Source organism: Eucyclogobius newberryi, unplaced genomic scaffold (genome assembly GCF_026437365.1).
Source record: "Eucyclogobius newberryi isolate DKJ021-1_F unplaced genomic scaffold, fEucNew1.0.hap1 SCAF_8, whole genome shotgun sequence".
Classification (NCBI taxonomy): domain Eukaryota; kingdom Metazoa; phylum Chordata; class Actinopteri; order Gobiiformes; family Gobiidae; genus Eucyclogobius; species Eucyclogobius newberryi.
Window position 1 is genome coordinate 13251992 of NW_027316500.1, and position 25924 is coordinate 13277915.

The 25924-nt window shown below is 42.1% G+C and overlaps 1 protein-coding gene across 21 annotated transcripts in view; it reads right to left on the minus strand.

Moving 5' to 3' along the window:
- LOC140351099 (neurexin-1a-like) overlaps positions 1 to 25924 on the minus strand; it is a 313779-nt gene that overhangs the window by 168617 nt on the left and 119238 nt on the right. For 14 of the 21 annotated variants that reach the window (XR_011925335.1, XM_072436770.1, XM_072436777.1 and 11 more), the window contains 3 exons: positions 19583 to 19966; positions 4894 to 5097; positions 2770 to 2796 (listed from right to left, as the gene is read on the minus strand). Coding sequence is in view for 20 of the 21 variants with exons in the window: in XM_072436770.1 (XP_072292871.1) it covers positions 2770 to 2796; positions 4894 to 5097; positions 19583 to 19966 (615 nt within the window). In the remaining variant the exon portion in view is untranslated. The remainder of the gene's footprint in view (positions 1 to 2769; positions 2797 to 4893; positions 5098 to 19582; positions 19967 to 25924) is intronic. The other 7 variants (XM_072436782.1, XM_072436781.1, XM_072436779.1 and 4 more) reach the window with 1 other exon arrangement.

Sequence of the window (25924 nt, forward strand, 5' to 3'; positions counted from 1 at the left end):
TAATCAATAACCAGGCTCAAAGCAAAGGCACATCTGGGGCACATTGCATCTTTCTGCAGTAAAAAAAACTCCATGATAAATAATAGTCTTTAGCATTGTTTGAATTCAGATGAGAATAACAGTATTGATGACATCAGCTGGTGCTTATGTGTTTAGACTTTTGTACGCTGATGATATCCTTCTTACAGCCAGTACAAACTGCCTGAGACTGTTGCACAGCACAGTAAGTAAGCAAACATCAGATGAATGCTAATTTCACATGAGGGCTTGTCTTTGGTCATTATCTGTAATACACTTTGCTTCTTAGATCTAAGCGTAAGAGTCACCACTCGCTGCAGTGTTATGTAAGTGTCAGAACCTCGCTCTGTCCCTGTCTCATTCTCTCCTCTTTTCATCTGTAAATTGCAGTTACAGTGTTATGGCAACAGAAAAGCACATTAGAGGAACAAACAAAACTCAACTCATTGCCACCTACAGCACATGACTGGGACTGCTGACGAGTGTTTGCACAGTTTATGAGTTTACGCTTTCATCACAAACCACCAATGACCTTTTAAAGCATTCGGAAAGGAGAATTAGGGCTCTGAGCTTCTTTATTTGCATACGCAAACAAGACGCTTGAACAATGCTATTTAGCATTTAGAGAGGTGTTAAGAAGGAGGTGTCTCACAGCAGCGCGTCTGCAGGTCGGGGGAGTGTATCTGTGATTCTCAGCAGGCAATGACCTTCAAGTATGATATACACAATATAGGCCTGGAAAACAGTTGCTTTCTACTGATGTAATTTTACATTCAATAACAGGCTATGGGTTAAAGCTTTCTCTAGCTCTGCTAGTATACAACATGAGTGCAACAATCTGATAAGAGCTAAATTCATCTATTGCTGTAAGCGTGATTTTATCAAAAGTTGCACTCTTCTTTGTTCGACTACTTTCTGCTAAGCTTCATTATGTATTGCCAATGTCAACTGGTTTTGCAACTGTTGAACATGCATTCTACATTTAGTTCAGTTTAGTTTAGTTTATTAAGATCCCCATTAGCTCCTGCAAACCAGTTGCTATTCTTCCTCATCAAATTCTTTACATACATTTCTTTATTTAGAAGCTTATATTTAACCTTTGGTCTGTTACTGGATAAAAGGTACTTGTCTGCATATCTAGTTTCCCTTATTTAAGTCAGATGTAGCTATTTACATGTCCAGCTTATGGTGTGCAATTTTGTCAACGATACTAAAGTGAGCAGAAGACTCGAGTCTAATGAGAAAACTGACTTCATGTAACCTCCTGTACTGATGCCAGTTCAGTTTTTGTTTAGTTTATTTGTCATTTGCAGTTAAAAACAACATTGGAAAGAAGTAAGTAAAGTGCTGTATCCTATCGTAATAGTAAAGTTTCTTCAATTATCTACCCAAGTCTGAATCTACCCCATACCCCGTATCAATTGAGACTGGAGGCTGGTCTATGTGCCAAAATCCTATAAGTGGGCTACTATACTGTGTACATGAGTGCTGTTTCTGGCAGTCTGTAAGAATGTATCCCAGACAGATTATTGCACAAGGACTGCTTCATTACACAGATGGCCGTAATGTTCTGGCTGATGGGTGTACAACATTTAAACAGCAGCGAGCCTCACACATTCTAAATTCGAAAGTAATTACTAATTCATCACACTTCTTGAATAATAAATGTCAAGGATATTTACCTCCCAAAATATTGCACTCTGACACACACACACAACCAAAGCATATATTTGTGATCCTCCAGAACAAGATGGACTCGCCTCCCCTCCCTCTCCATCCCTTTCTTTCTGCTCGGTGAGGCAGGTTAATGAGAATAATAAAATCACGCTCTGTATTTCCTCTGTGCCTTGAATGGCCTCATCAATTTACAGCCGGCGTGAGACACTAAAACACCAGAGAAACAAACTAGTGCAGGAGAGAAGAGGACAAGGAAATCATCCATGTCTAAAATACCTGCCTTTTACGGAGCATCAGAGTTATTGTTGCAAAGGTTTGTTAATTCCAAATGTCCAGTACTCTATATTTAGGACTGCTGGTAATCATGGCTTTTACTGTTGCTGTTTTTAGTCCGATGTAACTAAGACACAGACAATACCAATGCCAAAGATAAGACATTATATAAAAAGTAAATACAAGTTGGAATTCCATAATCAGGAAACTCATAATTTTAGCACTAATAATACAAGATATCAGAATATAACATTAGCTAGTCTTATTACGGCCTTAAAGGGTCACTAAGGACTTTGGGTGGCAGGGCATCAAGCGTAGAACCAGGTCCAAATCAACTGGAATCATTGGGAATTATGAAGCAGTAACTTTACTGTGGCTTATAAAAAATGTAATATGATAATAGCTCTCTTTGTTTAACTACAACAGAAAGTGTTTGCAAACTTAAAAAAAAATAGATATATATAATGTAACAAATAATGTACACACTCTTTCAACTTTTTTTGCTTTGATAATAAGTCTTATTCTGTACTAGAAATGACCACAATCATAGCAAAACTGTTGTATCTCTGTTTACGTTGTACCGTATGTTAAACTCTATGTTTTCCCCCTTATTTGATGCAAGTCAGACACAACTCACTGGCCTGATTGAATTCACTTAGCCTGAGGATACAGGGATTATCTGACAGTATAGGAACAATTGCATACAAGGTTGCTAAGAAACAACACAGCGGCTAAAACAATGTTATGTATCTGGGAACAAAAGAGACTAGAGAAGAGAGAAGAATGTGAACATTGACTTACTGGAGGTACAGTTAATCCTGATACAATCTAGACGGGGAAGAATAGATGAGAGATAAATTCATCTTTCAACGTTACAGCTGCAGACATCATCAAAACTTACAGTCCACTCGTCTGGGGACACACACACCGACACTGCCAGGCTCCACTCTTTAGTACATCACTATTATCCAACAGCATTATTTTACATGTATCTATTCATTTTGACTTAACACATCATTTATCAGAATAAAGCAGCAGATTTGAGCCAGTGTCAGAAAGAGCCATGTGGGAGGAGGTTTCTGTTGTAAATTAAGAAGGTGGGAATTGAAAAGTTGAAAAGGACATATTGATTAGATAATTACGAAATGAACATTTTTAAAGCGCACATGACAGGTTTTCATGTTTTTCTAATTATGACTAGAATTGGTGGGATAGAACCTGTGGTAAATATTTATCTGTCAAGTTGCAGTTTTTGATGTCTACGTCTATCAATGTGCGACATTCCAACCAAAATGCCGAGACAATTTACACGCAACAGTTTAACCCATCATTTAACCAAATGCAGTTTTTATCAGGTATTGTTATTTATAAAATCCTAACTATTGTGCTATTTATATAGTTTGTATATACTTTGTTTACAATATGGTTGGTAAGTAACAGTTGAATTACCTCTACATATGTCACATCTGCTGCTCAAGTCCAACCAGGAAGTAACATGATAAACGTCACCAACATTTTTAAACTTAGGAAAAACAGGAAAAATGTGTAGTGAAATATTAAATACAATCATGTTCACTACATTGTCAAACCTGTCAAATGCACTTTAATCAACAATATTGTAATGCATACTGTAACAATCATGTTCATAAGTTTAGGGCAATTTGGGGGCTTATTTAGTGATAAAAAGTACTGTTGCATAAAATCTAGCTATATCTTCCTCTTGTTTAAGCCCCACTTTAGAAAATGGTGACCCAAATCCACCTTCACCTCTCCCCATTTGGCTCTCGCTGTCGTGTGTTGTCAACCGCAGAGGCAAAGTGGTCGCAGACAGCCAGAGACCAACACAAGCTTCGCCTTTCAGGGAATGCTCTGCTTTTGAAGGAATGACAAGGAGATACGCCGAGGGGAAGGGACAAACTCACAAACTCTCCAATGTGTCAAACGTAATCCCGTACAAAAACAGACGAGGGCGAGTGTCTTGTCAATAGGTGGCGCTGTTGTCCCCCTGTTGGGATCTGACTTCTTCCTTTGGGCTGAGGACAAACACAGCCGGTCTATTGGTATGCACGGTTAAACAGCAGCGCTTAGGAAGCCCATTTCTGTTTACCCAGTGGAAAGGCGAAATAGATGGCTATCATTTGTGCAGCACGGCTCTGTTTGAGAGATATCAAACTTTTCACAAGCATCATTGGATCCTTTCCTGAGCAAATAACACATAAACCGGCATACATGCACTTCAAAGGCTGTGTGCCATCTACAGCCATGGGTATAAGGTGGATATCAAAAAACAATTCTGCGTTATGCCACAGTGTACGCTCATGTTGGCAGGAAAATGTCTAGAAAAAACCACAGTGCAAAGGTTCAATGAATGAAGGATTTTTAATCTCGTGGCACGCTTCCATTTGCTGTAAAATAAGCTCTTTTGGGGATGTTAGAAAAATAGTAGTTTATAGTAGTAGTTAGTTTGAAATATTCTCACTCAGTAAATGTATTCCGTGCAGATGATGAAAGACACGTTTCTTGATGTGACATAATAGCAGATGATGTCTAAGGTTAGCAAATTGGGATACATTTTAAGTAAAATAAAGCCGAAACTTTGCCACTTTGCTGCTGATGTTGATGTGATTTAAAACCTTGTGGATTTAAATGCAGCAGCGTCTGGGAGAGCAATAATAGTTCTTCTTTAAGGAGGGAAGAGAAAGTAGGGAGTGTTTTCGGATAGCTGTGAGCATTCCCTGTTTGGACATTTGTGTGCTCATCTGGCAGTGAGCGCTGAGACCGCAGACTCCGGCCATTGAAAGCATCTAAACAATCTCTTTCTATTCTAGAGACAAAACTTAAACTATTCAGGTTCTAGCATTGCCCAAGTTTAGCTCTATACAACTTTACTGCTGTTGTTGGCACGCGTTATGTCCGAGGCGTTACCTAGGTTGACAGTCAGGCGCACTCGTCCACACTCCAGCTCCAGTCTGAGGGTGTCGGCAGACTCCCGAGACGTGGTGGCGATGAGGATGCCGTAGGCTCTCTGAGAGCGGAAACGCAGGGACACGTCCTCAGCCTCGGTGTGCATGACCACGGGCAGCTGGACCTTCATGAACTTACTGCCGTCGTAGCTCAGGATGGTCGCCTCTGTGGAGACAACAGATGGTCCGTTTATATAGAGTGTGACGCTGGGTGATATGCAATTACAATTTTACAGGATACATCATTTTAGAATCATATTTTCTTACACATATACATATTTTCAATGAGGGAAATGAAACAATGTTTTTGGAAGAAAGACACCAAGTGTCTAAGTAGTGTGCTAGATTTAGAGCAAGCAACCCAGACCATAAAAGTGAGGGGTTAAATGTCACTTTTGTGGTGCAGTTTTATTTCCGTGCACCACAAAATGGATGCTTTGCGCAAAATGAATGTAATTATTATTAATAAATAAATACATAAAGATTTGTATTTCACAATGACTTTGCATCCGAGCACTATGTGCCCTCGACATATTTCCCCTGAAGGGATAGTAAAGCTTAATATAAAACTTAAAACTTGAGAGCTAATTTAACTGTGCAGAAGTTTGTCCTCTGTAGTACAGAAAAGTCCACATTTTTCTCCACTTGTGAGTTGTTCCTTCAGTCTGATGGTACCATGAAAGCCAAATATTTTCTTCTGTCGGGGGGAAGGTTTGAGAACCGCTAACCTAGACCTATTGGTAAACTACAGACCTATTTCAAATCTTCCCTTCGTCTCTAAAATCCTTGAAAAAGTTGTAGTAAAACAGCTTTGTCGCCACCTGCAGGACAATAACTTATTTGAAGTTTTCCAGTCAGGGTTCAGAGCCCACCACAGCACTGAAACTGCACTAGTTAAAGTCACAAATGATTTGTTATTAGCCGCTGACGATGGACTGGTCTCAATCCTGGTCCTGTTGGACCTCAGCGCAGCGTTTGACACCATCGACCACAACATTCTACTGCAGAGGTTAGAATGTGATGTAGGTGTTGGAGGAACAGCCCTCAGCTGGTTTAAATCCTATCTATCTGATAGGTTCCAATTTGTTAATGTAAACCAGAGCTCCTCACCAAGCTCTAAAGTAATTTACGGTGTGCCACAGGGTTCGGTACTCGGTCCAATTCTGTTTACTCTTTATATGCTGCCATTAGGCAACATTATCAGGTCACATGGCATTAACTTCCACTGCTATGCAGACGACACTCAGCTGTATTTATCAATGAAACCTGATCAGAGCGATCAAGTAGACAGACTTAGTACTTGTGTGAAGGAGATAAAAACCTGGATGACACTAAACTACCTGCTTCTTAACCCTGAAAAAACCGAGGTCATTGTGCTTGGCCCTAAGCATCTACGAGACGCTCTATCTGAGCAGATAGTCACACTGGACAATGTCAGTGTAGCCTCCAGTTCTACTGTAAGAAACCTTGGAGTCTTATTTGACCAGGAGCTCTCATTTAAAGCTCATATAAATCAAGCTTGTAAAACAGCCTATTTCCATTTGCGCAACATCGCCAAAATCAGAAGAATCCTGCCTAAAAGTGATGCCGAAAAACTTATCCATGCATTTGTAACGACTAGATTAGACTACTGTAACTCCTGCTCGCAGCGTGTCCTAAAAGCTCCATAAAAAGCTTTCAACTGGTTCAAAATGCAGCAGCAAGATTACTAACAGGAACAAAAAGAAGAGAGCACATTACGCCAGTGCTGAAGTCTCTTCACTGGCTCCCCGTCGAGTCTAGAATCAAATTCAAAATTCTACTCTTGACCTACAAAGCCATAAATGACATGGCCCCATCCTACCTCAAAGATGCTATAGAACCATATCATCCAAACAGAGCTCTTCGCTCTCAGAATGCTGGCCTTCTGGTGGTGCCAAGAGTCTCTAAAAGTACTGTAGGAGGTAGAGCGTTTAGCTACCAAGCTCCTGTGTTATGGAATCAGCTCCCGACCCATGTTAAATATGCTGACACAGTCTCTTCATTTAAGTCCAGGCTTAAAACGTTCCTCTTCGAAATCGCTTATGGTCAGACTAGTTAGGAACAGAAACATAAACCCACAGCTTCAGCTACGCTGCCCTAGGAGTAACTATGCTGGGGGAAGTATGACAGCTTGAGCACTATCCTCTTCTTCTTCTGACTTCTTATGCTATCAAACAATATTTATTTTTTGATTCCACTTGCAAACTGTTCACCGCCTTCTTTTCTTTCTCTCACTCCTGAGGACCTGTGGACCCAGATGCCCCTCTCCTGGTGAAGTGGTCCCTGCCCTGTGTGGACGGTCCCTCATCTGCCTGAAGAGTGGCTCCAGTTCGCCTCAGTCGGTCCCTCTTCTGCCTGAAGAGTGGGTCCAGCTCGCCTCCGACGGTCCCTCTTCTGCCTGAAGAGTGGGTCCAGCTCGACTCAGACGGTCCCTCTTCTGCCTGAAGAGTGGGTCCAGCTCGACTCAGACGGTCCCTCATCTGCCTGAAGAGTGGGTCCAGCTCCAGTCTCCTCGTGTCCGTCTGTCCGTCTGTGAGAGTCGGATCTCTCCTTCACTGGAACTCCTCCAGGTTTCTACGCTTTTTTCCCAAAGAGGTTTTTTTGTAGTTTTTCCTGGCCGAGAAGGAGAGTCTAAGGACAGAGGACCCTGGGACATCGTCCCTCGCCACCACAGACATTGTCTGACTCCCTCGCCACCACAGACATTGTTGATTCATTTCTCCCTGTGGCCCTCAGAGGCAACTGTTGTTGTGATTTTGGGCCTTACAACAATAAATTGATTTGATTTGATTTCATAACCTACTACTAATATTAAATACAATACAATTTTAGTTGCATTTTATGCATGGACATTTTTATTTCCTAAATGTGGCTTGATAATTACTTTTTTAAATAATCTCCTTTATATTTATTTGACATTGTGTCTTTGAATTGACAATGTGCCTTGTAAACACCAGGTTTTTCAGAGCTGATGCACAACAACATTAGCCGTGCTCCCAACAAACCCTGAAGCCTTAACTGAATTTTCGGTCCACTCAGTCCATTTGTTGTCCTGATTCAATTGTTGGCTTCACACAGGACAACTGCAGTCTTTTAGCAATGTTTCAAGATGTTCTCCAAGTGATACCAGCCTAATTGTGTTTCATCTACAGAAACAATCAAAAAGTCATTACGATGGCTAATGCATCAACAATTAGGCAACTAGAATTACATCGACACAGCAATAAATCTGTAGGTCAATTACACTGTGGACAAAGCAAATAAACCATTTAAATGGCGTGTCTGAGTTAGAAAATTGTGCCCATTTATTTTTGATTACATTGTTTCACAATGAAAATGAAACTAATACAGCAAGATGCAATTCAGTTCCATAAATGCTCTGTCATCAGAATGTTTGAAATTCAGGAATGGAGGCCACCGGAGGCAAAGGGAATAATACACTTTCAATGATTAACTGACATTAGCTCAAATAGGAAGGATTTCAAGCAAATAAGCAACTATTCTGAAAAATGAAAAACTGTTCAACACATGCTTGTCCAGTAAAAGATGAAAATCCAGATTTCGCCTTCATCATCATGCTAGCGTCATTAAATAAATCACATGGAGTAAAATACAATAGTAAATGTCTCTAAACCAGGCTCTGATATCACATGCATGCATTTTAGTGGTTTTCAATGACCAAAACCACTGTGTTTTTTCAGGTTTTATGTGGCTACTCCAAGATTGTCAATTGAAATCACACAATTTTCTTCTTCATTTTTGCCTTCATTCAGAAACGTCTTCAGGAATGTTTTTGTTGACACATTTTTAAAGGGTCTATACACAAGTCTTATAACTGTCCCACAGAATAGTCTTGATAAATAAGAGTGTGTAGTGTACCATGGAGCGTTTCTGACCTGAAAATATGTCATAAAAATACCATAATGCTAAATCCTATATAAGTAGAAGATGATGTGTTGTGGCAACTAGGAAATGGTATCAGTTCTTCTGATTTTACAGTTCAAACATGTTCATTGATGTCAGAGATAACAAAGTTTGTTATGATTCATCTTCTCTACACTTCACTATAGGGCTGCAAGGAATTTCACAAAGACATCCAAATCACAATTTGAATGGTTGTCATTAGAATGTCGCAAAAATGGCAATTAATCAAATCTTTTGCAAACAACAAAATATTCTGTCTAGAATCTGTTATGTCTGTTAATGCTCGTGGAGGTGTTGAAAATGTGCACTTTGAACAGTATCCAACTATTAAAGCATCACAGCAATATATTCTTGTTACCCTATAACACTATGATTATTTTACAGATGGACAGCGTAAAACTAAAAATAAGTTGAGGACCTTGAGTTTCTGAGAGCAGCTGCATTTACTCAAAGCAATAGGTTTAATGTGTCTGAAGAAACGTTTGTAGGGAGATTGTTCAACACCAGCAGGAGGCTATAAACACGTTTCCGCTGGTGTAACTAAAGCATAACCCAATAACAGAGCCATTAAAGCGTCTGCAGCGCTGAGGCAGACAGAGCATCAGTTAAATAAGAGGCAGATAGGACTGGGACCATTGTACACTCACACTGCACCTCATCACCATTGTCCCATCCTTCCCACAGGACTGCTCCATCACATCCCTCACCTAAATCCAATTCTCCACACCACGCCCTCCCGGGGCCGGCGACAGAGCAGTGTGACAAACAGGTCTTCTCTGCAAAACGTCTGCTTCCTGACACACAGCAATGAAGTGCCACAGGAAGAATTAGCAATGCTAGTGTTTATGGTACACTGTTCTGCATTTTTAAAAATGCTTTTGTGTCTTTGTTTTTGAAACGTTGACAATTCTCTCAGTTGCATATCAATGTCCAGTTTAATGACAATTGAAGCAGTTTAGATTTATATCTGCCATCAAAGTGAAATTAGTAATGGAACCGATAAAAACATAAAGGATTTATTCAATTTTGGATGGATGGATGGAGTATCTGTAGCAGCTACATTTTCACGAGTCTTGGATTTAATTTTACACATTGTTCAGTTAATTGCGATTGTAAAAACAATAAATTATACAGCCGGTAATAATATTACTATCACATTGATTTTCATTGTTATAACTAGAATTATACAAAATGATTTTGAAAAAATAAAAATAAATACATTTCTTTCAAGCATTGTAATTACGATTCAATTACATTTTTGAGTAGATTTCTGTTCAAACTTCACATTTTTAACACAGGACCTAGAGCATAAACACTGACATCTATTTTAGAACATGCTTGTTACGGGCTGAACTAAGGTTGTTTTTTACATAACAATTGTTGTTTGCACGTGTACCATCCATCCATCCATCCATTTTCTGCCGCTTATGCGGGGCCGGGTCGCGGGGGCAGCAGTCTGAGCAGGGACTCCCAGACTTCCTTCTCCCCAGACACTTCCTCTAACTCCTCCGGGGGGATCCCGAGGCGTTCCTAGGCCAGCCGAGAGACATAGTCTCTCCAGCGTGTCCTGGGTCTTCCCCGGGGCCTCTTCCCGGTGGGACATGCCTGAAACACCTCCCGAGGGAAGCGCCCAGGAGGCATCCGGAACAGATGCCCGAGCCACCTCAGCTGGCTCCTCTCGACGTGGAGGAGCAGCGGCTCTACTTCGAGCTCCCTCCATGTGGCCGAGCTCCTCACCTTATCTCTAAGGGAGCGCCCAGCCACACGGCGGAGGAAACTCATTTCGACCGCTTGTATCCGCGATCTTGTTCTTTCGGTCACTACCCAAAGCTCATGACCATAGGTGAGGGTAGGAACGTAGACCGACCAGTAAATAGAGAGCTTTGCCTTTCGGCTCAGCTCCCTCTTTACCACAACGGTCCGATGCAGCGACTGCATCACTGCAGCCGCTGCACCGATCCGCCTGTCGATCTCACGCTCCATCCTTCCCTCACTCGTGAACAAGACCCCAAGATACTTGAACTCCTCCACTTGGGGCAAGGACACCCCACCCACCTGGAGAGGGCAAGCCACCTTTTTCCGGTCGAGAACCATGGCCTCGGATTTGGAGGTGCTGATTCTCATCCCAGCCGCTTCACACTCAGCTGCAAACCGTCCCAGTGCATATTGCAGGTCCGGGTTTGATGGAGCCATCAGGACAACATCGTCTGCAAACAGCAGAGATGGAATCCTGTGGTCCCCAAACCGGACACCCTCCGACCCCTGACTGCGCCTAGAAATTCTGTCCATAAAAATTATGAACAGAACCGGTGACAAAGGGCAGCCCTGGCGGAGTACAACATGCACTGGGAACAGGTCTGACTTACTGCCGGCAATGCGAACACAGCTCCTGCTCCGGTCATACAGGGACCGGACAGCCCTGAGCAAAGGCCCCTGGACCCCGTACTCCCGGAACACCCCCCAAAGGACACCCCGAGGGACACGGTCGAAAGCCTTCTCCAGATCCACAAAGCACATGTGGACTGGTTGGGCAAACTCCCATGAACCCTCGAGCACCCGATGGAGGGTATAGAGCTGGTCCAGTGTTCCACGACCGGGACGAAAACCACTCTGCTCCTCCTGAATCCGAGGTTCGACTATCGGTCGGATTCTCCTCTCCAGTACCCTGGAATAGACCTTACCCGGGAGGCTGAGGAGTGTGATCCCTCTGTAGTTGGAACACACCCTCCGGTCCCCCTTCTTAAACAGAGGGACCACCACCCCGGTCTGCCAGTCCAGAGGCACGGTCCCCGACCGCCACGCGATGTTGCAGAGACGTGTCAACCAAGACAGTCCTACAACATCCAGATACTTTAGGTACTCAGGGCGGATCTCATCCAACCCCGGAGCCCTGCCACCGAGGAGTTTGCGAACAACCTCAGTGACTTCAGCTTGGGTGATGGATGAGCCAGCCTCCGAGTCCCCGGTCTCTAATTCCTCTTCGGAAGACGTGACTGAGGGATTAAGGAGATCCTCAAAGTATTCCTTCCACCGTCCGACGACATCCCCAGTCGAGGTCAGCAGGCACCTCACCCGCACCGTAAACGGTGTTGGTGAGGCACTGCTTCCCCCTCCTGAGGCGCCGGACGGTTTGCCAGAATTTCTTTGGTGCCGACCGATAGTCCTCCTCCATGGCCTCCCCGAACTCCTCCCAGGCCCGGGTTTTTGCCTCTGCGACAGCACGAGCCGCGGCTCGCTTGGCCTGCCGATACCCGTCGATGACCTCCGGAGACCCACAAGCCAGAGTGGCCTGATAGGCCTCCTTCTTCAGTCTGACGGCATCCCTTACTTCCGGTGTCCACCACCGGGTTCGGGGGTTCCTGCCACGACAGGCACCGGAGACCTTGCGACCACAGCTCCGAGCAGCCGCATCAACAATGGAGGCGGAGAACATGGTCCACTCGGACTCAATGTCCCCAACCTCCCCCGGGACATGGGAGAAGCTCTCCCGGAGGTGCGAGTTGAATACCCTACTGACAGAGGGCTCCACAAGACGTTCCCAACAGACCCTCACAATGCGTTTGGGTCTGCCAAGTCTGTCCGGCTTCCTCCTCCGCCAGCGGATCCAACTCACCATCAGGTGGTGATCGGTTGACAACTCTGCCCCTCTCTTCACCCGAGTGTCCAAGACACGCGGCCGGAGGTCAGATGACACGACAACAAAGTCGATCATTGACCTCCGGCCTAGGGTGTCCTGGTGCCATGTGCACTGATGAACACCCTTGTGCTTGAACATGCTGTTCGTTATGGACAAACCGTGGCTAGCACAGAAGTCCAATAACTGAACACCGCTCTGGTTCAGATCGGGGAAGCCGTTCTTCCCGATCACCCCTCTCCAGGTGTCACTGTCATTGCCCATGTGGGCGTTGAAGTCCCCCAGTAGAACAACGGAGTCCCCGGTCGGTGCACTGTCCAGTACTCCTCCAAGAAGGCCGGGTACTCTGCACTGCTGTTCGGCCCGTAGGCCGCCACAACAGTGAGAGACATGGGGTAAGACCCGGCCACCAGGCGCTCGCCATTGAGCACCCATCCCAGGCCTGGCTCCAGGATGGGGCCCCGGTGACGCCGATCCGGGCGACGTAAACGGCCTTGTTCTTTTACTCATCATAGGGGGCTTCTGAACCGATCTTTGTCTGACCCGTCACCTAGGACCTGTTTGCCTTGGGAGACCCTACCAGGGGCTTGAAGCCCCCGACAACATAGCTCCCGGGATCATTCGGGCGCTCAAACCCCTCCACCACGTTAAGGTGTCGGTTCAAGGAGGAGTTGCAAGTGTACGTTAACTTAAATAATTGCAGCCTTTGCTGCGTTGCTAATATCAACTATTCAAATTACAATTTTGATTTGATTGGGATTTATCTTGCGGCCCTTGTTACAACCAGCAACTGTCAGACATAATCAATGCATAATGAATAGATAAATATGGAATTGTATTGGACATTTCGTGTCAGCAAAAAAAAAGATGGTTTTCATAGGCAAGAAATGTCCAAATTGCTCAGGAAGTATTCAGAGTGACACATGTGGAAATGATTATCTAATGCAAAGTGAACACCTGCCACAAGCCCGTCCTGCAGCCACAGTCACTGTGACAGTCTGATTTTCAAAACCAGAATAAAATGAAAGTGCTGCAGGTGTGAGTTTTTGGTGCATGGAAAACCAGTGGGAACTAAATATCATGTTGGTTTGTGTTGTTAGCTCATACTCTGTATGTCTCATTTCCATGATTAATTTGATTATTGGACTTAGATAAATTAATAAAAGATGCTGTCAAGGTTTATTACATAAAATGATTTTGATCTAAGGAATAAGCTCCATACAATTACATACAACCTTGAACAAATCTCTGTCTCTACCTATTATAACTACTATCATTTGCATAGAGGGCTGCAGTCAATTAAAAAGGAGGCGTGGCTTCAAAAGCGCTCAAACTATTACGTGTCTGTATCTGACACAAACTGCACTCACAAGACCACAACCGCACTATACAAAAGTCAGAAACAAAATGTAAAAGTCAGATTAAACTCATGATTTACTCCTTTAATCTCCAGCTTACTCTCGCGTCTTTATTTTGCAGTCAAAAGCAAATAGAATAATTAGCCGAATAATACACATTTTCGTTGACTAAAACACAACTGCCCGATTAATTGACTAAAGGACTAAAGGCCCTAGTTGTATAAAATATAGACGCAATATCTTACTTCTGATCAAATTCTTCAGGATAGGTCCAAATTTGACCTTTTTTTCTTTTTGTAGCATTAATGTCTGAACCAATATTTAGTTTAGTTTATTCATTAGTGTCAATATGTATTTATTTATTTATTTATTTATTTTTTACAGCTCTAATTCACTTATCCTCACTAGATTCCAGTATTTATTCACACCCCTCTTATTTACTTGTCAATACATGGTGATTTTAGGTACAAACGCAAGCATAGAGCAGTTAAGGCATAGTATAAAGAATGCAGAATATAGTGTGTTTCTAACTCAGGCGCTAATGGCACTCAATCTCCATTCTCCCTGGGGAAAAGTGCACAGGAAGACAGAGCTGTCAGAAGCATGTCGCACAGCACTGCAGAAGCGGAGCACCGGGCACCAGCCTCTCCAGAAATCCCCTCACAACAACTGCCAAAGCTTTTTTTTCATATATAGAAAATGTATGTTCGACATCCATTATAAACAGAAATAAATGCTGGAAAAAAATAAATAATTCAAAACCATCTCTGTCTCTCTCTTTATATATGCAGTGTCTTCACAAAAACTTCCCTAGCTGTTAAATGTGTGACAACAAGCTGCCAAGTGAATAGAAATCTGGAGAGGAGGAAATAGTTTCGCCGCACAAGAAACATATATCTTCATCCAGTTCAACTTTGCTCTTCCCCAGCTCCGAGTGTGTCTTATCAGAGCCAGGGAACTTCATTATAGATATGAGAGCGAATGAGAGTAAAGCCCAAAAGTGGATGACCGTGTCTGACAGAGGAGAATAATCAGCCAGCACTGCAAAGGACTGTCAGGACTACAGTGAATTTAATTTGTTAGAGGCGTTCTTGCCAATAACAGTACCAAGAACTAAGTCCCTATAATCCTCTAGTCCCTATTTAGTCAGAGAAACTACCCCCCCTGGCTCGCATTGCATACAAATGGCAAAAATGGCTGAAACCCGGAGGGATTGTGATGTCAAAAATAGTCTGTAGCACTTTATTGATCTCCAATATTTCTGAAGAACAGGACGGTCCCAGAACACATGATAATGGTGAGCGTCGTAGCAACTACAGTTTCTCAGCATTTCCTTGTGAATAGTGAGCCATTTGACATGGTTCGAACAGAATTTTTTCCAAACATGTGATTTTGTGGTTCTCCATTTTGATCTACATATTTTTTCCCATTCTACGTATGGTCAAAACAAAATTACCCTGTAATATTTATTCTAATATTCCGTACTTTGCACTTCCGTTGTTGTGGCACTTCCTGTTGAGCAAGAAATATTTTCACTTAAGTGGATAACGAGAGAAAAGTCTCACCTTTGAAATACAATAAAAGTGGATTGATTTGTGTAAAATGTTCAGTGTTCATGTGCAATGACAAGTAACACTGCCATTTCCCTGGGCGGCTTGAAAATGGCGTTGCAATCTTTGTAGAACCTTTGAGATCGGCAGTTTGATGTCAAATGATACAAGTAGATTGTTGCAATATTCTTGTAACATTCAGAAATAACTCTTTTACCTCATCGTTTAGTGTTTCACATAATTGATTTGGCAGAAATCTGCAATGCTTCCCAGTTTTGTTTGTTGGTTTTTCTTTTACTCATATGATACCATGTGGTTTGACTGGTTAATCCTCAATCCAGCCCATCAGAAATCGGGGAGAAAGTATACAGTATACAGTTGCAGAGTAGAATGACGTCTCTGTAAAGTACATTGTAAAGGCGCGTGGTCTTGGTTTATGTAGTACAGCCTAGAAATGTCTAGTTGTTGCAGGGTAGACACAGAAACAAACACAGTAAGCATTCAAGGATGCTCCTGCAGTATGGCAATAATCAATTTCGAAGAATATGCTTTCCTAAAACCTGCTGTAAATATATCTTGAGATGCAACTTGAGACTTATATAACATTCCATATGCAAATTGCATGGCATTGAGAAAATGTGTATCCTATTTAAACCGTACAAAATGCATAGTTATTCATGTTTTCCCAAGTCTACGCCTACATTTATATTTCCCAAGAAGTCTTTATGTAAAAGCTTCAGGCTGTGAGACAACCAGCTCCGTGCAATCGCTCAGACATGGGAGAAACACACACATACTATAAAAAGACATGGATAAATAATGATTGATATGAAAATTACCATCAAGAGCACAATTACATGATTATAACAAATTGCTGCTATATGATCTCGAATGTAAGAAATGAGGTTAGATATAATTTGTACAGCAAAGAACAGGTTACAGAACTTAACTTACCATACGTGGCCAAATAAACCTAAAGTGGAGCTTAAGATGTCTCCATGTCCTTCAGCTAATTCCCACAATCCAAAGATGGTTTAAGTAAAACATCTAATAAATTGTCCATTGTGCGTGGCAAATGTTTCTGCACATCTTATCACACTGGATCAGCATGTTAAATAATGTATATAATTTATAACTTCATATAAAGGATTATCCTATTAAGGGTGGGATGCATATATCTTGTCGTTCACGTTATTGAATTGTGTATTGATTTTAGCAGCGGCCATCTTTCTTTCTTTGTGGCTGTGTCTGTATGCATCTTTCATGTGGAGAAATGCAGGTGGTGTCAGTGCTGCCTCCGTCATCTCTCATTAGCAAACATGTGTGCGTGTCTGTACCTATACTCACCATCTGGGAGTCACGCCGCAGGACTAATATTTGGGCTAATTAACAACCCAGAGAACAATGAAGGGGAAGACATTTGGGATACAAAGGGGAAATTGTGCTTTGTCTGATTAATTAAAATCTCTTAAAATAGGACATTACATAGTTCCGGGCAGCTCCTTCGCCTCGCAGTGCTTGTCCTCCTACACCATATGCAGTAACTGTGTTTTGCCACCGGGTGGAACACCATGCATGGATAAGTGAGGACTGGGGTAATTCTTTTGACAGCCCCTCAGCCAGCTGTTGCCCGCATCTTCCCACAAGTATACAATATTCTGGACACATCAAAACAGCACAGAGAGTACCCAGACCCGCACTCCAGTGGTAGTGGGGATTGTGCCAGGCTCCACAGTCTGAGACACTTAGGGGACAAGAGAGTTGGACACGGGAACCAAGATGGAGACAGCTTTCATTCCTCTAATAAAGATTCAGACTTTTCCTGTATGTGTCTTGGAAGGACCCAGATACATCTGTTCTGCTTTGTCTGCTTTGTCTGCACAACTTTGTGTGTTAGAAAATCCAGTAATGGTAGTAATCATCATTTAGCAGTTTTTGCTGCTTACACTTCCTGCCTCATTTCCTCTCACTCTCTGGTACAATTGCACATGTGCAGTATTAAATATTTGAAGCTATTCTCTCTGTTTTCATGACCTAGTTGACTTGGTTTGTTCTTTGGTTTGCCCCATGATGAGTTAGTCTTCCTGCTGCTGCTTAACTATGAAGTAAGTCCTCTGTGTTTCTCTTTATGTATTCCAAGTTCCACATACATTTGTGTATTGGGTGGATTAGTGAATCTAAAAGCTGTCACAATAAATAGTGGAGCACATAATATGTGTGTCGAGTGTGTGGTATTACATTTGAGCTGGAGATAATTATTCATATAGAGACTCCAGTCTGCTCTATACCACTGCTCCACACTGTGATAATGGAGTCCCCAGCTCAGGCTCTTTTTGACCTTTGCCTTGATTACACATAATGTTAACTGTTCTCCTACTTCACTGTTGCTCCTCTGGGATTTGATCACACAAAGTCACACGGTTCAGCATTGTTGGAGGGTCACCACTTGAATAAGATACAGCACAAATTAATTTTACATGGTGTACTATACAAGGGCATTGTATAAATAGTAAATCTATACTTTCATTGTTGCGTACTTCCATTTCCCTGATGAATGTAATGCGTAATGCGTTACATTTTACTTAAGCTATGAGCAAAAGCGTATTCATTTTGAGGTGTTTTGTTGATTTGTTGCCCATTTGCTAAATTTTAAATATGATTCAAACAGTTCAAAATGCAATAAGATAAACAGTGTAACATGTTATGATTTACACAATTGCACAAAAGGGTCAAATTACATTTTGAAAGAGAGACAAATGCCAATTACAAATGTATTATTCAGCAAATGGCCAAATATACAATGCAAATGTGGAAGACAATGCATAGTTTAAATTCTTATTGGTAAAACCGGCAGAAGAGTGGCCTGAGTTCTCCCATTAGCTGGAGTGTCTGAGTGAGGGATCTGTATTCTGAAGCAACTCTGGTCATGACTGAGTGGTTTGATGAACCAAATGGTTATAGCAGAAGACAGCCAATTTAGAGTCAAGAGAGAGGTTTACGTGACCAGCTCTGTCTCAGCGGTGCATCAGTCACCTGTCACTCAGCATGCTCCAACACCAGCACACCCAGGGCATTGTGAGATCCTTCTGGAACATCCAAATAAGGCAGCGTCGGTTTGGCCTCGAGAAACGGTGAAGAATGGCTTTTGTTTAACTGGGTGAGATTTATTATACTACGTCATCGTTTCAGATGGAGGACAATGGGTCAATATACAGTAACTCTGTGGACGATCGAATGCTTTAAAGAGAAATAACCAAACAGAAAATCTACATATGTTAAACTTGATTACACCATGGTCAGTGAGAATTCTAATGCTAACTAGAGTGTGATATTTTTTTCAATAACCACAAAGGTAGTTCCGGCAACAGTTAATTACATTCTATATATATCACTACACTGTTGACATCACCATAGCAATGGGTAAAAAAATGGGCTACTGTTATGAGGGAATCACTTCAACTAAAACTGAGATAACTGATCCCTTGGACAACAAACGGACACTTGAGTCTTGCTGTTTGTGGGACCATAGTACAAGCGGATTAAACAACGGGGAGCCGTGAGTTACACTGTTATAACGCACAGACGCGGTTTAGAAAACCATAATGCGCAGCAGAGTTGCTTATTGTTTGTTCAGAGTACGCTTTAACAAAGTTGATTATTAAGCTAAACATTATTTGAAATGGCAGAATCTATTTGAATAAAGGGACTTTGATCTTTTTTATGCATGGATGGCCAGACTTTCATCTCCACACACCTCCATTAGCTCCTCTGGGAGGATACCGAGGCATTCCCAGGCCATAGAGAGACACAGTCACTTGAGGGGCCTCCCTCAAGTGGGATATACCCTGGCGACCTGAGCAACTGAATGAACAGCGGCTCTACTACGAGCTCCTCCGATGAGACTGAGCTCCTTACCCTATCTTTAAGGAAGCATAGACAATATCTGCAAACATACTTAAAAGAGACTTAAACAGTGAGTAGAGCAGGACCAAACCAAGCATCCATCAGGACAGAATTGGGCTCAAACCAGGACCAAACCAGAACATGTGAACGCACCATCTAGTGTAAATTAACTATATGCATGGTTCATGGTTTTCTGATTTTTAGAACCACTATGTGGGTGTGGAGGTACAAGGGGTAAAGAGAGCAAAAACAGCAGCCTACCTCTTTCACAGGATCGGCCAAGGTATCCTGTCCCGGAGCAGTCGCACACGTATCGGTTCCAGCCCTCTCGGCAGATGCCGTTGTTCTGGCAGGGGTTACTCAGGCACTGCTTCATAGGCTCCTTCGAGCAGGACGGCTTGACACCTGCCGCTTTCTGCACCTCAGCCAAACGCCGGATGTCCTTACTCTGTCCATCGATGAACAGGTCCCGTATACAGCCCACGTAGCCATAGTTGAGGAGGGCCGTCCACACCTCTGTAGGAAACACCATGCCCATCTTGTTCTCAGGCAGGCCGCCCAGGTACAGGTTTTCATCCAAGTCCAGGATTTCACTCTCTCCAGGGGCAGTGTAGGCTGTCCGCAACGTGTTGATGGAGATGGTACCTATGCAAAAGAGACAAAACCATCAAGGTTTATAATATGTGTGTTCATAAACAGATGAAGTTACTTACGTAGGAAAAAACTGCAAAATAGTGTTGATTTTGATTTGATGGCAAATCACAATTTTGGCTACAATGTAGGGCGAGTATAGATCTGGTATAAATATGATTAGTTGTAGTAAAAAGTAAATAGTAAGAAAGTAGTAATACTAGTAGTAAAACTGTAATTGGAGGCGTCTTTGCAGTCGCAGTAGAAGTATTAGTAGCAATAAATGCTCTATATAATAGCGGCTAGCACTCTCGCCTCACAGCAAGAAGCTTACGGGTTCTGACCTACCCAAGCACAAAGATCTGGAGATGGGTCCTCGAGCACAGGGTTACTGCATTGCTGCATGCAGAGGACAAATTACACTAAGAGGACAATAAAGTCCCCCCCCCTTATTTGCTTTAATATTTCAACCAAACCATATTGCCTTATCAGTGCATTTTCTTGAGTATAGTTTTAGATTTCACAATTTGACCTGTCAAAAGACAAAACAGCAATGACAGATGACCTTTAATCTCCAAGAAACCCACTTCATCAAGATCAGAAGCCACAAACGAGCAAAGCTGCATCATTATACCACAGTTGATGAAGAATTTAGCCTAATTAGCGTTATCCATCTCGACAGGGGCAGGGTTTTCTTACTTTCCAATGACTGATGAGTGTTGATAAGACATATTAATCACAGCACAGCCACTCTATTAGGAGCCTAATCTGGGATCCCTAAGTGTGTCCACTCCATTTTCCACCTATTCCCATAATAAATCTCCTTTATCTGTAAGGCAGTGGTCATAAAGGAGGAAAGAGAAGGAAAAGAAAAATCAGTACTCCTCCATCACCATCATTTCAGCCCACGGACCAACACAAGAAATTGTAGCCATCTTTCTGAACTTGATTAACGGACTGCGGCCTTCTGTTTTTCCTCTCCGACACATAAACCCGCGATGAAAGTTGGTGTGTTGGCCCGCCATGATTTATCACCGTCATTCAGGTTTAATTCTCGATCTGGAGCGCGGTAAACAACAGTGGACATGACCGGACTGTAAAGCAGGCAGTGGGAAGGCCATACTGTGGGCATGAGACCAGGTGATTCATTTGTATATGGATCTGTTACTCTGTCAGTGCAGCGGTGGCCATTGTGGCTCTTTAATTAATGGTTGCTGTGTCCTCATTCAGTAATCTATTTTATTCTGGTGGTGAAGATACACACAGAAGGGCAAGCGAGTGCCCAAAATGAATTGCCATAAATACTAGTGCTTTGCATTTTGAGTGGCAGGTCCAAGCTGAGGCTGATATGGAGAAGCTATTAGACTGTTCAGGCTAAAGCTGAGGAAACCTGGCAGTTTGTGTGAGTACAGTGGAAAAGCTCTGGATCTGTTTGCACTTGTACTATGCAACTGCAGTAAAACACATGTAATGTGGAATGTATTTTAATTAGTCAGTATTGTTACAGATAAGTGTTTTTTTTTTTTTTTGTGTGTGTGTTTTTCTAAGCATGCATTTATTGTTAATTGAAGCAACAAATTATGATTTATCTATTTTTTCCCAATAATTGTAGATTTACATGGCACCAAAGTTGCCTCTGTGTTCACACTGGGTGAATCTCAACTATGTCCATTGTCTGGACAGGCATTTGAGGCCAAATCCAAACTGTTGTTTGGATTTGGGGCTTTGCAACACATTTTAACAAATATAATTATGTAGTAATGAGGGCTGATCTAGAGAACGTTGTTGTTGTTGTGTAGTAATGAGGGCTGATCTAGAGAACGTTGTTGTTGTTGTGTCATTTGGCAAACACACAAACTGCAGAGTACGAGGTTGGACGTGACAGAGAGGACAATTAGTAGAAGATTTTCTGAGTTTATGCCATGTGAGCATGCCAATCACTGCACACAATAAAGCATTTAATCTCGTAGTCTGTGATTGTATACACATAATGTTATAAGTAAACCCAACGTAACATAAGGCCAGTTTATCACCACTATTTGTGAGATCGAGTTACAGGATCTGGAAACAATGATTAACAGGACCATCTCATGTGTTGGAGCTTCTTTCCTTGGGCATCTGTTCCAGTAGTTTCATTTGGCCCCCCACTGCCCCCCACTGCCTTCTCGCTCTCTCTACCCCTCTCTCTTACTCTCTCTTACTCTCTTTTTCTCTCTTTCTCTCTCTTTCTCACCTTCTCCTCTTCAGGCTGCAGCTGCTGTGACTTCCACTGCTTTGCGTACTTGGCAGGGCCCACCCGTCACGCAGCCAGAACAGCTCCCTTCAGGTTAGGGCTAACGAGCGCACTACATCAAACTCATTAGTAGCCAAAGTTTTCTCGGAGAGCAGGTGCCCGGATCAAGCATCCATGTGGTCATCAAGATTTGTAGACACTTTTCTCGCGGATAAATGTGTCCCATTTGGAGCATATTTAAAAATCAACCACAGACATATCTAGTTACGTGCACTTGGGTTCCCCCTATGGCTGACAGGAAGTATGACAATAAAACCTGATCATTTCAACAATTATGTGGAAGGAAAACACACAGTAATAAGTTGATTATGATGAAATAAATACAAATTCAAGCTATCATGCTAACATAATATGCATTTAAATAACACTGTATCTGTATTAATGTGGTCAGTGATCATATACATTGTAAGAATAACTAGAGTTTGTGGAGGTTATATCCGGAAAGACAATCATAAATTGTGACTCACGAGATGCAAATTCCAATACCAAAGCTTATTCTAAATGTGGCGGTATTGTGTTTGAATAAGACATCAAACCATCTCATGCCTAAAGGCACTCGAGTCATTCAACGTAAACATTTGAGGTAAGTTCTGAGTAAACATGGAGCGTCTGCAGTGATGTTAGTGGCAGACAGGAAAAGCATGTTAGAGTGTTTCAGGCGTCTGTTTGGAGAGCTCTGTTCACTTGTCACAGTGCAGTAAGCAGCTGTAGCAGCACAGTCAGACTATGTTAAGTCAGGAGCACAGTGCAGTCCTATGGGATGTGTGCCATCAGCAACATGGAGTGCAGAAGGGTTTAAGTCACTTCTGAATAGACAAGGTATCAATCACAATATGGTTGGCAAAATTAGATTAAACACATTTATTGAAGCATTTAATTTAAAGATGCATTATGTCACTTTTCTGGTGGGGGATCTGCAACCTGCTCGTCATCTTGTAGACATAACTAACTAATAATGTTCCACAGTATTTGTACTTTTACTGTACTTGACTCTACATAGATCTGACCTGTAACTTGGTCTTGTGGTGTCAACTGCTGTTGGAACATAATACAGGCAGCAGACTCCACCAGAGCAAAGTAAACCTATTTATTTATAATGATTATTGTTTAATTTTTATCGTTTTTTGAGGAGTAAACAAAAGAATGCTGCAAATACTTGAGTAATAATGGAAAATTATATTAGTAGATCATTTTATTAATTGCATGTTCTCTAAATCTTAACGATATAAAGTATAATATCAATGTTTTCATGTAAAGTAAAATTGCGCATCATAAGCTACAACGTAAAAGTAGGCGTCTAACCGCTCAGCACTATGTCACACTTTATCAACACAGCTGCAGGTGGGGGTCTTCTGACGGCTCAGATCTCTTGCACACTTCCATCAGCAGCACAGCACGATGTCCCCTAACCCTCTCTCACTTTCCCCAACATGTTAGACAGCGGATTACCACAATCCAGTTACAACGATACGGCCAAATCTCTGCGTGATTGGATTCTCTGTAGACCGGGGGAGGCATCGCGCGTGTGTGTGCGTTTGTGGGTTTGCGTACACTGGACTTAAGTGGTGGTACGGGCGAGATGGCAGGAAGTACAGCCACAACTGAGCAGTGAGTGACCCCGGGCGTAGTCACCGCAGGACCTCACTTAAAAGCAGAGAATCTCTTAGCGTCTCTAATGCATCGGGGTGAGGAGATGCCGCCTGTCTGAGAGCCAACAGTCCATTTGCACTCAGGCTTCGATACAGCAAGAGCTGACTCAACTAAACAAACAGAGTGTCGTTACACTGCAATTTGTTGTCGTTAACATTACCTTAACATGTTTTGACTGTAACTTCCATCTTCATCACCGTCACGCAATAGTTTTTTTCCACCTGACCTGTCCAGCAGGCTGACCACGCCCTAAGCCGGCTGCTGGTTGTTGTTGGAGAAGTGTATCGTGTACCATGTGCGGGGATGTTGGAAAGCGTGTGTGAGTGCCTCGTTTCCTCATCTCTATCATGTCGTTGCTCCAGCATTTGTATCTATTGGACTCTTGGTTCATGATCCGTGTATTTTCCCAGTCTGTAACAGGGTTATTGTGCTTGCAGGGATCGGATTGCCGACACGTCACAGTCACTACTAATCATCGTGTGACGCTTCTGACAAAAACAAAATTACCGTTGAAATATGTCAAGGTAATTGGATCATCTCTTACCTATTGTCTGATATAGAAAAAACAATAAAGACTATTCTACTCAAGAAGACACAATAAATATTCTTAATCGATATAGTAAGAGCGTATGTTTTTCTTTAACAATTTGCTGATCAATATTACCAACTCATTTTTTGTTCAGTTAAAATTTCAATATCTTAGCTAAAATAATAATTATTATCCATGGTGGATTTCATTTTTCAGTTTGGACCAAGAATAACCCTAATTTAGGCCTGATAAAGTTTGGATTTAAATCTGGTGGTACTCGGAAAGCCACGTTTTAGGTGTGTGAAAATGTTGACAACCACTGCAGTACAAGTTCACTGTGGAACCTTTTAGAGGGGCGTCCACCACTTGCCTGTCTCCATGGAGATATTACTGTGTTGCCTGGGATTTTTTTGCTCAACAACACCTCAACAACACCTCGCCTCTCAGATCTGGGGTCTCATTTATACAGCGTGCATACTTTCAAAATTGTTGTGAATGTGATGTTTAAAAGGACAAGATGAAGTGGAAATAGGCGGCTGGTGCAAAAACTCCAGAGCTGTAACTTGGCCTAGAGGCGCCACCAGTTTAATGCCATACTGTGGAACATTAGGGGAAAAAACAATAACGTATCTATAAACTCAAGCAACTGTTACATAGAGCACCTTTAAATATATGGAATTTGACAATCATTATAAAATCGACTGATTTGAGTTCAATGTAGCTTGTAAAAAGGCAAGGACATTCTGTGATTATAACATGCTTTGATAAATGACACTTTTCCTGTTTCCCATCTCCTGTGGGAAACTATCACTTCACTACGTAATATGAGTAATGTGATCATGTCTCGACTTGAATAAAAGAAAAAGTTCCTCTGAAATGTCATTAGTGCAGAGCTCAGCAGCACAGTCTCAGCCTGGGCCGAGACCACCTCCTGTTTCCATGGTAATGCAGCCAGTGGGTGTGTGTGTGTGTGTGTGTGTGTGTGTGTGTGTGTGTGTGTGAATGTGTGAAGGGAGGACCGCCTGCTGATAATCAACATGACTTAATTGAGCAAGACAACAGTTTGGGAGGGACACATATAAACAAAGATTACTGCTGTTTTTTTCTTATTTCAAACATCTGCCCAGTAAATGTATAATTGCAAACTGTTGACAATTCAAATAAAACAAAATAAAAAAAAACTCTCGATATTAACAATTCTGCAGATTCACTCTATTTCCATATATGAAATTACAAGTTTTTGGTTTGAAATTCTGATGAATGACCAAAGTTTGTCCTAAGTTATATCATATTTTTATATATCAAAATATATACTGTAACAGCAACAATTCAAATAAAGTCTGTCTTTTGATAAAACTCTTATATTGTCATTTAATATGAATAACACATTTCAGGTAATCATATTATTAATGAGAGTTACAGATATTAATGTTAATTGTGTATCACTTGGTGTGAAAGGGTATTCCCATCAAGCTTTGGGGGTAATGAAACAGTTAATCTA